The sequence below is a fragment of the Pan paniscus genome, chromosome 22, assembly GCF_029289425.2.
Source record: "Pan paniscus chromosome 22, NHGRI_mPanPan1-v2.0_pri, whole genome shotgun sequence".
Lineage (NCBI taxonomy): Eukaryota > Metazoa > Chordata > Mammalia > Primates > Hominidae > Pan > Pan paniscus.
Window position 1 is genome coordinate 38,612,558 of NC_073271.2, and position 13,799 is coordinate 38,626,356.

Genomic DNA, 13,799 nt, shown 5'->3' on the forward strand with positions numbered 1-13,799 from the left:
CCTAAGCGTGGAGTGCACTGGCCACAGAAGCCCCCACACCCACCGGGGGCTCCACAGATCCCATTTGGGGCTCTTGGGACACAGACTGGAAACTGCTTGTTTAGAGGCAGAGGTGCCTGTTGGCCTCCAGCCTTGTCTTGGTCCACCCAGTGGCTTCTTGTTTGCTATGTAAGGAGGAGGCAGCAGCAGCCCCCTGTTTGTTTTGGAAAACCAGCCATGGCCCCACACTCTTTCCCATCTCCTCCAGGAGCAAACAACTGGGGTATGGTGGCTACAAGTCCTGTTTAAGATGAGTGGCTGTGAGCACAGGGCCTGTTCTCAGCAGAAACAGAGCCTTCTGTCTGTCTCGGGGGCTCCTTGCTGCTTAGATAAGGAGCAGAGGGTCTGTGTCTGTAGCTTTAAACCAGCCCAGCAAGTGGACCCTGAAGCACTTTACAAATCCTGCAAGGGCCGTGGGCGGCCCTTGGGCATCTGGGTCCTACCTGAGGCCAAGTAGGTCTTCTGTGTTGACCTGCGGTCACTTCTCTGCGGGTCAGAGGGTGCGCTTCTCCTGGCTAAGCGGCCTCGTTCCCGTTGACTTTTCTCCAGCTGGCTGCATTTCACCCACTGCTTAGCCTGTTTCCTGCGGAACAGCCTGTGAAGTCCTGTAGCCCTCAGCTTGCTATGAGTGGAACTCGCCTGGGGCTGCCCCAGGGACTGCTTCCGTGGGGCTGGGGGAATTCGAGGCTTCTCAAAGCCCCCTGAGGAGATTCCAGTGCTTAGCCACAGTAGAGCATTACTGATTTAGTTTCCTAAACTGGACGATTAGCAGAATTCATGAGAGAAAAGTTTATTCAGAAACTCAAGTCGCCATTCTTTGCTTTCATGTGCCGTGATGGGATTATCATCAGGAGCATGTTAGGCATCTGCACTCAGCCTTGTCATCTTCATTCCAGAGCACCTGACTATGTGGCCACATGTGAATATCTTCATCAGAGACCCGCTCTCCACGCCAGAGTCCTGGCTGTGAAGCTGGGCTTCCTGGGGCACGTAGACGCTGGGCTGCCCCCAAGGCCACCCGTTGTGTGCACACACTGGGCTGCACTCGGTGCCACCTGCCACCCGGTTTCCAAATGTCTGTTTTCCACTGGAAGAGAATTCTAAATATTCTAAATATCAAGGGGCAGGGGAATGTGGAATACATTACCATTTTCTTTTTTTTTTTTCATTAAACTACATTTTTAGTCCAACTTATAACAGGTTATAGTGAGATAAGTACCACAAAGCCTGTTTGATTTTGTGAAAGGTCTGAGATACCTAGAAGCATTTCTTTGTAAGACCTTGAACCTCATAGCTCACTCATGAAGAATATTTTTATTTTATTTTCATTCTTTTTTGAGACAGGGTCTTGCCCAGGCTGAAGGACAGCCGCACAATCACAGCTCACTGCAGCCTCCACCTCCTGGGCTCAGATGATCCTCCTGCCTCAGCCTCCAGAGCAGCTAGGACTACAAGCGCATACCACCACATTCCACTATTTTTTTTTAAGGTCTTACTGTGTGGCCCAGGCTAAGATTATTATTATTTTTTATTTTTTATTTTTTTAGTATTTATTGATCATTCTTGGGTGTTTCTCGGAGAGGGGGATTTGGCAGGGTCATAGGACAATAGTGGAGGGAAGGTCAGCAGTTAAACATGTGAACAAGGGTCTCTGGTTTTCCTAGGCAGAGGACCCTGCGGCCTTCCGCAGTGTTTGTGTCCCTGGGTACTTGAGTTTAGGGAGTGGTGATGACTCTTAAGGAGCATGCTGCCTTCAAGCATCTGTTTAACAAAGCACATCTTGCACCGACCGCCCTTAATCCATTTAACCCTGAGTGGACACAGCACATGTTTCAGAGAGCACGGGGTTGGGGGTAAGGTTATAGATTAACAGAATCTCAAGGCAGAAGAATTTTTCTTAGTACAGAACAAAATGGAGTCTCCTATGTCTACTTCTTTCTACGCAGACACAGTAACAATCTGATCTCTCTTTCTTTTCCCCACATTTCCCCCTTTTCTATTCGACAAAACCGCCATCGTCATCATGGCTCGTTCTCAATGAGCTGTTGGGTACACCTCCCAGATGGGGTGGCGGCCGGGCAGAGGGGCTCCTCACTTCCCAGACGGGGCGGCCGGGCAGAGGCGCCCCCCACCTCCCGGACGGGGCGGCGGCCGGGCGGAGGCTGCCCCCCACCTCCCGAACGGGGCGGCTGGCCGGGCAGGGGTTGCCCCCCACCTCCCTCCCGGACGGGGCGGCTGGCCGGGCGGGGGCTGCCCCCCACCTCCCTCCCGGATGGGGTGGCTGGCCGGGCGGGGGCTGCCCCCCACCTCCCTCCCGGACAGGGTGGCTGGCCGGGCGGGGGCTGCCCCCCACCTCCCGGATGGGGCGGCTGGCCAGGTGGAGACGCTCCTCACTTCCCAGACGGGGCAGCCGGGCAGAGACGCTCCTCACCTCCCAGACGGGGTGGCGGTCAGGCAGAGACACTCAGATCCCAGACGGGGTCGCGGCTGGGCAGAGGCGCTCCTCACATCCCAGACAGGGCGGCGGGGCAGAGGCGCTCCCCACATCTCAGACGATGGGCGGCCGGGCAGAGACACTCCTCACTTCCTAGATGGGATGACGGCCGGGAAGAGGCACTCCTCACTTCCCAGACTGGGCGGCCGGGCAGAGGGGCTCCTCACATCCCAGACGATGGGCAGCCAGGCAGAGACGCTCCTCACTTCCCAGACGGGGTGGCAGCCGGGCAGAGGCTGCAATCTTGGCACTTTGGGAGGCCAAGGCAGGCGGCTGGGAGGTGGAGGTTGTAGCGAGCCGAGATCACGCCACTGCACTCCAGCCTGGGCAACATTGAGCACTGAGTGAGTGAGACTCCGTCGGCAATCCCAGCACCTCGGGAGGCCCAGGCAGGCAGATCACTCGTGGTCAGGAGCTGGAGACCAGCCCGGCCAACATGGGGAAACCCTGTCTCCACCAAAAAATACAAAAACCAGTCAGGCGTGGCAGTGCGCACCTGCAATCCCAGGCACTCGGCAGGCTGAGGCAGGAGAATCAGGCAGGGAGGTTGCAGTGAGCCGAGATGGCGGCAGTACAGTCCAGCCTCGGCTTTCACAACTTTGGTGGCATCAGAGGGAGACTGTGGAAAGTGGGAGACGAGGGAGCGGCATCAGAGGGAGACCGTGGAAAGTGGGAGACGGGAGAGGGAGAGGGAGAGGGAGATTATTTTTATGTTATCCTTGCTCTGACTTGAAATCCCACTCTAGGTTGGGGAATCACTCTTCTTTGCTTTAATGAATGTACACTTTGTCCTTTAGGAACATCTAGACAATCAGAATTCATAAATTTCAGAATAGGTGTATTTTAAAATAATGTTGGTGTATTTTAAAATAATGTTGTTTCTGGTCATATATGGCCATTGTGAACTCCTAAAAAATGCAGGATCATGTAAAGAATTTCTTATTAGCATTTCGATAAAAATTACACATAATTCCACCACTCGGTGACAACCATTGTTGGCTTAGATTTTAGCTTCTTTCTTTCTAGAAATAGATCCTATAGTTGCCTAGTTACATACGTAGATATTTAAACATTCTTTGAGGTTATAATGACATGCAGTTTTGAATGATGTGTTAATCTGTCATAAGCATTTTCCTGTCATTAAAATCTCCCAACCTTTTTTTTACAAGTTGTCATTCGTATGGATGTATTTGAATTTTCTAATTTTTCTCAATGATGATGTGACATCCATTTTACTTTATAAGTATCTTTTTACTTTTCAAATTATTTTTTGCAAATAGATTCCTAGAATTTCTGGATCAGAGGATCTGTGTACCTAGCCGTTCATGAAAATGCATGAATGCTAATCATTCTAACACAGTGGCCAGGTGGGAATGTCACCCAGGATGTCTCCAAGGCAGTGGAAGAGAGAGCCACCAGGCACCCTCGTCATTAGGAAGCCTGGCCCCACTTCACCCAGACTGCCCGGCTGGTAACACCTTTCCTTTTTGTTCCCAATGGATTTGCCTCCAGGACCCAGAGATGCAGTGCCTGCTGCTCTCAGATGGGAAGGGCTCCATCCACCCGAACCACGTCGTCATTCTCCCCGGGGACGGTGGGAGTGGCACGGCCGCCATCAGCTTCACAGGGGCCTTGAAAATTCCAGTAAGTAAACGTGCCCAGGAGGAGTTTCAGAAAGAGCTGCTGTGCTGGCTGTGGGAAGTCTGGTCGGTTGATGATTAAGCTTAAAAAGAAATCTGTGGTTGTAGAACCCGGGGATTCGAATCCATAGCCAAAGCTAGACGCTGCACAGTGCTAGCTTCAGGACTGAATATGGCTGCAGTGATATTTGGTTTGCCTCATACCATGTTTAAATTTTTTTTGAAATTCAGTTTCTCCATTTAGAAATTCAGAAGGTTCATAGAAAAATGGGGCTCCCTGCCTTCACTGGAAAAACGGAAAGCCTGGCGCCCTGGGCCTGCCCCCATGTGACAGGTTGGGGAACTGAGGCCCTGACTACTGTGCCACCTGGCCCCTGTGGCCCGGCCCCTCCCCAGTGCACTTGCCCTCCCACAGGCCTTGAGCGTGAGCCCATGGGAGGCGGTGGCACTGAGTGCCGTGCCGTGGCCTTCGCGAGCCCGGCTGGATTCTCTTTCCCTTTAAAGTGCCTTTAGGCGGGGCACAGTGGCTCACGCCTATAATCCCAGCACTTTGGGAGGCCGAGGCAGGCAGATCACCTGAGGTCAGGAGTTCAAAACCAGCCTGGCCAACATGGCAAAACCCCGTCTCTATTAAAAATACAAAAATTAGCTGGGCGTGGTGGCAGGCGCCTGTAGTCCTAGCTACTCAGGAGGCTGAGGCGGGAGAATCGCTTGAACCCGGGAGGCAGAAGTTGCAGTGAGCCAAGATTGTGCCACTACACTCCAGCCTGGGCGACAGAGCAAGACTCTGTCTCAAAAAAAAAAAACACACAAAAAGTGCCTTCAGTGCCACAGCCCGTGGTCTGATTGCCCACGTGTGAGCAGAGGATGCCAAGAGTAAGGGGGAGGATGCAGGGACCAAGGGAAGAACGAGTAGCACAGGCGGGAGAAGCCCTCAGAAGCTGGACCGGGCTGGTCCTCGGTGGTGCTGCTGGCCTTGCCTCCAGACTAGAAGGGCGTGATCAGCGGGTGATCAGTATCGGGAACAAGGTGACTTGGAGCAGATGAGCGGGAGGGGCACTGTAGGGAGATTTCTTGCTGCTTTCAGTTTTTATTACATTCATGGACTCTCTCAGCAGAGAATCTGAGGAGCCGTGCACAGGGTGTGGAGACACTGTGTTCTTCCGATGGGGGCAGAGAGCTGAGAGCAGGGGCGTGGGAGGGAGACCAGACCCTGCCGTGTGGGCTGGGCAGGCTGTCCAGGGTGGGCTGTCCAGGGGGCGCTGTCCAGGGTGGGCTGTTCGGTGGGTGCTGTCCAGGGAGTGCTGTCCAGGGGGCACTGTCCGGGGTGGGTGTTCAGTGGGTGCTGTCCAGGGGGCACTGTCCAGGGTGGGCTGTTCGGTGGGTGCTGTCCAGGGAGTGCTGTCCAGGGGGCACTGTCCAGCGTGGGCTGTTCGGTGGGTGCTGTCCAGGGCGTGCTGTCCAGGGGGTGCTGTCCAGGGTGGGCTGTTTGGCGGGGCTGTCCAGGCCGTGCTCTCCAGCACTGACAGCCACAGCACCAGGGAGCAGACACAGCTCTCGCTTGTTGACACGACCTAGAGAAAGGCAGAGGGCCGGGGCACAGGCCCGAGGCTCCTCAGCAGGTCAGGGCTGGAAGTATAAACAATGCAACCCAGACCTCAAAATCATATCACAGAAATTAAAGACTGGGGAGAACCTTGGCTTCAGAACAGAAAGTATTCCAGTGCCCAGGTGAAACTGGGTCTGCAGAGGTGGACCCTGGAGCCAGTGTTCAGCCAGAGGAGAACGTCCCAGCCCAGGGTGGGCACCAGCTTATGGGGAAAGGGCTGTGCATGCTGGCCTGTGGAAGCTGCTGGGTTTAAGTAAAAAGATTTGTTTTTAATTGTGTCCTTAATGCTAGTGACCTTTTCTGCTGTACCTTCCTCTGTAGCTACCCCCAAATACTTGTACTAAAAGTAGGGTGCACACTAGCATAAAAATACAGGTTTTTATATAGTGGAGGTATAGACAGTATGGGCTTCAGAGGTCCCGCTCAAGCCTCCCCCTGCCACCGCCAAGCTGAGTGTTCAGGCAAGTGTGGCACACTCTGAGCCTCCATGTCCTCATCTGTCACACGGGTTCCATCCCTGGGGTAATACCATATGTTGTTCTGAGGATGAAGTGAGGTCATTTAATGACAACTAAGCACAATCCCAGGCCCATGAAAGGCATACGGTAAATTACACGTACACATCCTCATCAACTGTGAAGACATCAACTCGTTTCATTTTAGAATGACTTGGCGAAGTAGAGCGCTGGGTTCCCCCGGCCCCCATTTTGATTGATTTCCAGTGCACAGACGGCTGGGGGATTCAGTGCCACAGTGTTACTGGATTTCTCACTCTGAATTTTCAGATGGCATCTGGAATTTTTATCTCACAAGTGCCACCTCTTTCTAAAAGTAGACATAAAACAAACACAAACAGGCATTTTACAGAACCCACCACTCGATTTCCTCACTCATACCTACGTGTCTCTTTTCACTATTTTCCCTGATACGGACTGGTCTGTAGTACTCACAAGGTGGGATGCGGTAGCCTGTATGCCTGTGTGCTGACACAATGGTCGGAATTGTTTGATCTGTGTGTTTCCAGGTGGCTTGATAATGTACAATGATTTCAGTTCCAGGGAAGAAGGAGCCATTCAATACTCAGTCCACTGCACCCGGCTATACGAGAACTCTTTTAATAGCTAAGTTTTCCAGGCGATGTAGTATGAAAATCAAACCCATCCATGTTTGCATTGACTCGACTCTGATGTAAGGACACTGGGTTTTGATCCTAAAAGGTAGTCTCCATTTCGAAATTCAGAAACGCCGTAGATAAATAGGGCTTCCTGTCTTCACTTGAAAAGTAGAAAATCTGGCCATGCTGGGCCTGCACCCCATGTGACAGTGGCCGAGGAGCTGCAGCTGTGGCCCCACCCTTCTCAGAGGCCGCGCCCCTCCCTGGTGCCCCTGCTCGGGGTGAGCGCTCCACTGTTCCCTCGTCCTCACTACACCACACAGCGGTGCAGCACCCTCCCCAGTACGTGTCTGGAGGTGCTAAAGCCAGACCAGAGACAGGATGTCTTTATGGGAGCGAAGTCATATTTAACTCTGTTGCATGTTTACACACACCTGCTGACTCCACATTTGGAGGAGACGCCTGACTGCTCTCTCTTTCAGGGCGTGATAGAGTTCTCACTGTGTCTGCTGTTTGCCAAGCTGGTCAGCTATACTTTCCTCTTCTGGCTGCCCCTGTACATCACGAATGTGGGTGAGTATCCACGCTAGAACACATTAAATTCCGCACAGTGACTGGGGTCTGAAGTCTCTTCTATCTGCTGGTTTCTAGAGTATTGAAAACACAAGGTCATGAAGGGTGATTTGAGAGGCACACCTTTGAATAAAGTACTATGATGAAACATGGGCTAAAAGAATTCAGATATGCAAATTGTATTGCCATAATGGTAAACTTTATGGGGCTTAACGGTTGACACGTTCTATCCCAGCTAGGGCTACCAGTTCATGAGGTACTTCCTGTTCTGGGGCAGCCTGCGTTTAAACATGGGCTACACTGAACTTTGGATCATAGCAGCCAGTGAGCAGAAGCAGAGCCTCTGGGGACCTGAGAAAAGAAATCTCTGATACTCTGACCTGGAAATGGCTTCTGGGAGATAGCGTCTCATTTTTGGCAGGGCCGACAGTTTGCTTTATGTTTCAGAAGCCCCGCAGTGGCTACAGCTATAGATTATCAGAAAACGTGCCAGTGAAATAGTGACATGCCCCCCCATGTCATGTGTGAACACAGGACAGACAAGAGGGGATGAACAGTGCTTAAGGGAAGGAGCCATTGAGTGGGGAAATTGGAACCCTGGCTGAGAGGAAGCGGGGATGGTCCAGGAGCACGTGGAGGGCTCTTCGCCCTGGGAGCCAGAGACAGCAAGAGGAAGGAGAAGACACACGCTGGGCCGTCAGGGAGGGGCAGAATCCGGCGATGTCTCAAAGAGGAGGCCTTTGAGAATGGGGGAGGCTGAGGAGCGCAGACCACCTATTCTGGGGATGCAGATCCCACCAGAGGAGGATGCTGGCAGCACGAGGCTGGAGACTGAATACCCTGGGAGGGAAGTTGAGGAGGCGGTCTGGGGACTGTCCCACAGCCTAGCAGGGACAGGGCCTGCCCCAAGGGCCAGTGACTGGGGAGGCAGCAAGGAGCGCCCTTGGATCCTGAGGTTCCTTCCCTGCCTTGTGACCCCCGCCTCACTTTGGCCAGTGAGCTGCACACAGCTGGGCCTTCTTTCTCCCTTCTTCCCCTGTGGTTGCAAAAGGGGTGACGTTCTCAGGACTTGAGTCTTGAACTGCTGACATTTCCAGTCTGTTTGAAAAAAGCAAAATTTTCTGTCCATGCCATTGATGATTCGGAACGGCTGGGTTTGACCCACAGCCCCAGATGCCGTGCAGTTTCCTCTCCCACACCCGGCTGGCTCAGTCCACCTTAAAGCCCAGTCTCCTTTCTCACGCCGTGGCCAGCTCAGTCCACCTTAAAGCCCAGAACCTGTACAAAACCTCATGGAGGGCACCCTGAGCTGGTGCCGGGAGGCCTCTGTGTCCTCATCTGCAGTTCTAAAGCCATGTGGTCAGACAGCACGTGTGACAGGATGATCGAGCATCCAGGCGCCTTCCACACCTCCACTTCTGTCCTGTGTTAATCTAACTTTATGGCGGAGGGGCCCCTGGGGGACCTCTGAACCAAAGGTGGGATAATTAGACTGAGCAGAGGAAAGCCACGGTTTTTGGTTAAGAGTGTTTTCATCCTTTCTGTGTTACTTGTTTTTTAAATCTGAGTTAACTACTAATTGCTCCTCGGTATAAATCAAGCTTATGAAGCCAGAGTCCCGTGCACGGGTCCTGTTCTGCCGTGGTGTGTCGCTGCGATGCGTGAAGGAGATCCTCACTGTTTCACACTCCATTGTCATTTCAATAGATCACCTTGATGCCAAAAAAGCGGGGGAGCTCTCCACCCTGTTTGACGTGGGCGGAATCTTTGGTGAGTTCATTAAGACTTGTTCTGCTGCAACAATAATTTCGCAAGGCGCGTGATCTCCGAGTTGATTCACTGCTCAGGGGAACAGGGTTCCCCAAGGTCTCATATCCCCTGAGTGGACCCAGCCCAAGAGGGTCAGGCCGTCACCTGGGGGTGGTTTTATTGTCTCCCGTCCCTCCCCAGGGCCCTGACTCTGCACTTGAACAGCTTCCCTCAGAAATAGCATGCCAGCTGGACTCAGGGGCTCATGCCTGTTATCCAGCACTGTGGGATGCTGAGTTGGGAGGATCGCTTGAGGTCTTCTTGTTATGAAGACCAACCCGGGCAACATAACAAGACCCCTCTCTACAAAAAAACATAGCTGGGCGTGGTGGCTCGAGCCTGTGGTTCCAGCCTTGGGAGGCTAGGATGGGAGAATGGCTTGAGTCTGGGAGGTTGAGGCTGCAGTGAGCCATGATCATGCCATTGTGCTCCAGCCTGGGTGACAGAGTGAGACCCCATCTCAAAACTAAAACAAAAAAAGCAGCAGCATGTCTCCTGGGCAGGTGACAGACTGGCCACCTTAGTACCTTGATAGGTAAAGGGGCTTCGAGGCTGGCCTAAAACCTGAACCTGCAGATGTCTCCCAGACTCTCACATCTGACCACAACTAATGGAGGCCTGTGGGGAGGTCAGGGCTGTGAGAAGGCTGCCTGCCCGTGATGCATGGAGAGAGGGGCCTGGGAAAGGAGGAGACCGTTCTCCGGGCTCCTGCAGTTCTGCTTCCTCCCCGTGGGCTCATGCCCCGGGACGTCAGCGCCTGAAGCCCGCCTCTCCGTTGCAGGTGGGATCCTGGCCGGTGTGATCTCAGACCGACTGGAGAAAAGGGCCTCCACCTGCGGCCTGATGCTGCTGCTCGCGGCCCCCACGGTCAGCCGTGCTGCCTTCCCTGGGCCCCAAAGCCTGCAGACAGTCCCCCACTGTCCTCCCCGCCAGCCAGCATCCTTCCATCTGGCCCGTGCTCCACTTTCCTGACAAGCCCACTTCATTCCCTCTCATGCCTCCTGTCCCCCGACCCCTCCCTTGGCACCTGCAGGCCTCCACCAGGCTCCCTCTGCCACGTGCACAGCTGCTGCTGGTTTAGCATGGGCTGCGTGCAAGCTGCTCCTCTCTTTGGGGTGCCCCCTTGCCCCAGACAAGCTCCTGCCCATCCTTTGGGATCCACAACACCTCCCCAACCTCTTAGGCATCGTTGACACCTCCCGTCATGATGCATGGTGCATAGTGCTTTTCAGGCATTTCGTAGCTCCTGACCTTGGGCTGTGACACCCCCCTCTATGCCCCAGTTCCCTCATCTGGAAAATGGGACGTCAGTATCACCACCTTGCAGTGGGTTAGAAACAATGCACATGGTTACTGTTTTTATCATCGTAACATTAGAGGTAACAGGCTTGTCAGTGGACGCTGTAGCTCTGCACGTCTGCCCCTCCGCTAGCCCCAGAACAAGGCCTGGCTTTCAGCCATCTTGGGGTTCTGGACATGGCCCAACACAGAACATGAAAGAATGCTGAGTGAAGAAATGCTTGGGTGGGCCCCTTGCTGCCACTGGGGGTGGGCAGCCTGAGGACTTGGCAGTCAGACTTGCAAATCAGGAGCTCAAGAAGGCAGCCCCTTGGCTGGGTAGGAGCTCAGGAAGGCTGCCCTTGGCTGGGGGTGTAGGGTGGGAGCACCCTGCAGACTTCCCCAGGTCGCCTGGGGTGCTTGGTCCAAAGCCCTCGTGGTGGGGACAAGGCTCAGTACCTGAGACGGGAGGGGGCGTGGCCGTCACACTTTTTTAGGGGTTTCCACTCTTGGGATGGCTGCCTGAGAATCACCCGCCGGGTTTTTGAGAAGTAGATTTCCAGCAATCTCGCACTGCTTGCAGCCAGCCATGGCTTTGACCTTGTGTCTTGATGTCCACAGCTCTACATCTTCTCCACCATCAGCAAGATGGGGCTTGAGGCCACCATCGGTGAGTATGGAGGCCTTCCTGCTTTTCTTCCACACACGTTTTTAAAGTTCACACAGTTGGCAAGATGAAATACTAAAATCCACAGGCGCACTGAGCTGGTTTAACTGGAGCACATGGTGTGGCTAAAATTGTCCCATGTCCTCCTCTGGGCAAGGCCATCTGGAGAGGCCGGGGTCTCCTCTCCCCAGTGCGAGGCTTGCCATTCTGTGGGTTTCAGTGTGAGCTGGAAGAGTGCGAGCCTGGTCTGGGGCAGTGGCCCTGGGCACTCAGTGGAGAAGCCAGATGTGACCTTGAGGGCAGCCCCTCCTGGGGCCTTGGTGGGGCTGGCGGGGCTGCAGCAGCCTGCGACCTGCCACCTGCACCCTGCACCCCGCACCCCTGGTGGTGAGAGCAGCCCAGGCTGGCTCTTGGGCCACGTCAGGTAGCCAGGAACCTGGCGGTGTGACCTGAACAGGGTCCGGCCAGGAGCCAGGGCAGGTGGCCCCCAAGCCACCTCCACCCAGCTTTGTCAGCTGCCCCTCCAGGAGCGGTTGCGTAACCTTGGAGGACTATTTTGAACACCCTGCAGGCAGCGCTATCAAACTATGCCTCCAGCACTTAGAAGTGTGCTTTCTGTCCTAATGAGCCAGCAGTGGGGATGTGTGGTCCCCTTAAATGTTATCCAGAAGGCAGCTTGCCCACAGGAGAGGAAGCGGAATTTCCTGTGACCCCCACCTCAGGCCAGAAGCTTCCTCACCTGAGTGTGAGCCTAGAGGAGAGTTTAGGAAATGACCTGGTCCAGAGAGAGGGTGGGGGTCTGCCCTCAGCGAGCACCACAGCAGCTGTGGGTGAGGAGAGGAAGGCCTTTCTGCTGCAGATGAAGCAGGGGTCCGCCCAGGCCCAGGGTCCGGCCTGTGATCGCTCCCTCATGGTGGCAGCTGCTGCCCTTCGAGGGTGGATGAGCCTGAGTCTTAGGGAGGGTATGATTTGCTTTAGCTCCTCACTAGACAAGTTTAGAGGAAGCTGTTTCTGCTGCACCCCCTCCCTGTGCTCCCCAGGCGCCCACCTCAGGCTGCTCCTATGCACGCGGGGCTCTCTGGAGGGCACATTTCCATTCTCTGCCCCTCTGCCTCCCACAGCCATGCTGCTGCTCAGCGGAGCCCTGGTCAGTGGGCCCTACGCGCTCATCACCACCGCTGTCTCCGCCGACCTGGTGAGTAGAACCGGGAGAGACACCAGCCCTGTGGGCACCCTGCCATGTGCCATTCATGACAAAAGTGGCCTCCATTACTGTTAGTAAAACTGCATTTGCAGAAGCACGTTTTTGGCAGCTCACCTACACCTGTGGTCTCCAGCCTTCCCGCACCTGCCCCCCTGCTCACCCTTCTCCTAAAATCATGGGCAGGTTGGTGCAAAACTCACCGTTCAGCACAACAAAAGGCTCTTGGGCGCCATCCTCATGACTCAGGCGCCTTTTCAATCCAAGGGGGCAGGGGAGAGGTCCTGTCCTGGACGCCTCTGCAGAGAGAGAGGGGCCACGAAGAGGCCCCGGGGGATTCAGCCCTTCTCATCCAGGTACCATGCCCTGCCTTGGTCACCTTTGTATTGGACATGTCCTGAAACTGCCTGAGTGTGCGTGAGCATGCAGACTTGTGTCTGCATGGGCATGGAAAATTCTGGAAGGATCCACATCAGACCATTAGCAATGGTCAGCCTTCACGGGGTAGAGGCAGAGGAGAGACTTTCACTTATTTTTTAGACTTCAAAATACGTAGGTTCTGGATGATTTTCATATTGTGTGTTCTTTATTTTATATACATATTACGAGCATATACAAGCATTTATTTTTTTGAATGCTGGTTCATTTTTATAGTTTTAGGCTTCTAGGGCCTGTTTCCCCTGATCTTTTTCCCCTCCTATTGTCCTCATTTTGGCTTTTTTCCCATTATCTATGCAACATTTTCAAAACCAGAGCTCCTGGCGGCTGCTCACCGAGGACCTGCGCCAGCCTTGGTTTCTCAGCTCTCCCCTCCTCCCTTCTTCCCCTGGCGTTTGCTATTGATCAGGTTGAATTTTAGGTCCTGCAGAGACATCTGACAGGGGTCCCAGGAAGGCCCTGGCTGTCGAGGAATCCAGCAGACGTGTGGATGTGTCTGGGAAGGAAGGCCGGCGCAGCTCAGGGCAGGGGCGCGCATCACGCACCTTCACGCCTCTCACGCTGGCTGCTCTGGGGCCTCAGGGAGGAGCAGGACTGTGCGGAACAAACGTTTTTTATTTGAAGAGAATCCTAAGAGTTCTTGTAACTAGAACCAAGCATTTCTGATGACTTTTGACTCTTAAAAACCCTTGAAGTTTTAACTCTCCAAGGCAAGCTTGGGGTGGAGTTTAAATAATGGGAAACACCCTCACGATGAGTTGTTTTGCAGAGCAGTTTGAGTAGATGGTCATACAGAGGCTTAGGTTTACTTCTCATGCTGTGGCGATAACTGCACGTCTGTTTTTCCTCTCTTCTAGGGGACTCATAAAAGTCTGAAAGGCAACGCGCACGCCCTCTCCACCGTGACAGCCATCATTGACGGGACCGGCTCTGTAGG

General features: G+C 53.9%; 1 protein-coding gene across 8 annotated transcripts in view; it reads left to right on the forward strand.

Annotated features, from left to right (window-relative positions):
• SLC37A1 (solute carrier family 37 member 1) overlaps positions 1–13,799 on the forward strand; it is an 84,239-nt gene that overhangs the window by 57,019 nt on the left and 13,421 nt on the right. For all 8 annotated transcript variants that reach the window (XM_055105134.2, XM_055105130.2, XM_055105135.2 and 5 more), the window contains 7 exons: positions 4,046–4,177; positions 7,379–7,469; positions 9,177–9,239; positions 10,060–10,145; positions 11,178–11,226; positions 12,345–12,418; positions 13,720–13,798. In XM_055105134.2, coding sequence (XP_054961109.1) covers positions 4,046–4,177; positions 7,379–7,469; positions 9,177–9,239; positions 10,060–10,145; positions 11,178–11,226; positions 12,345–12,418; positions 13,720–13,798 — 574 coding nt within the window. The remainder of the gene's footprint in view (positions 1–4,045; positions 4,178–7,378; positions 7,470–9,176; positions 9,240–10,059; positions 10,146–11,177; positions 11,227–12,344; positions 12,419–13,719; position 13,799) is intronic.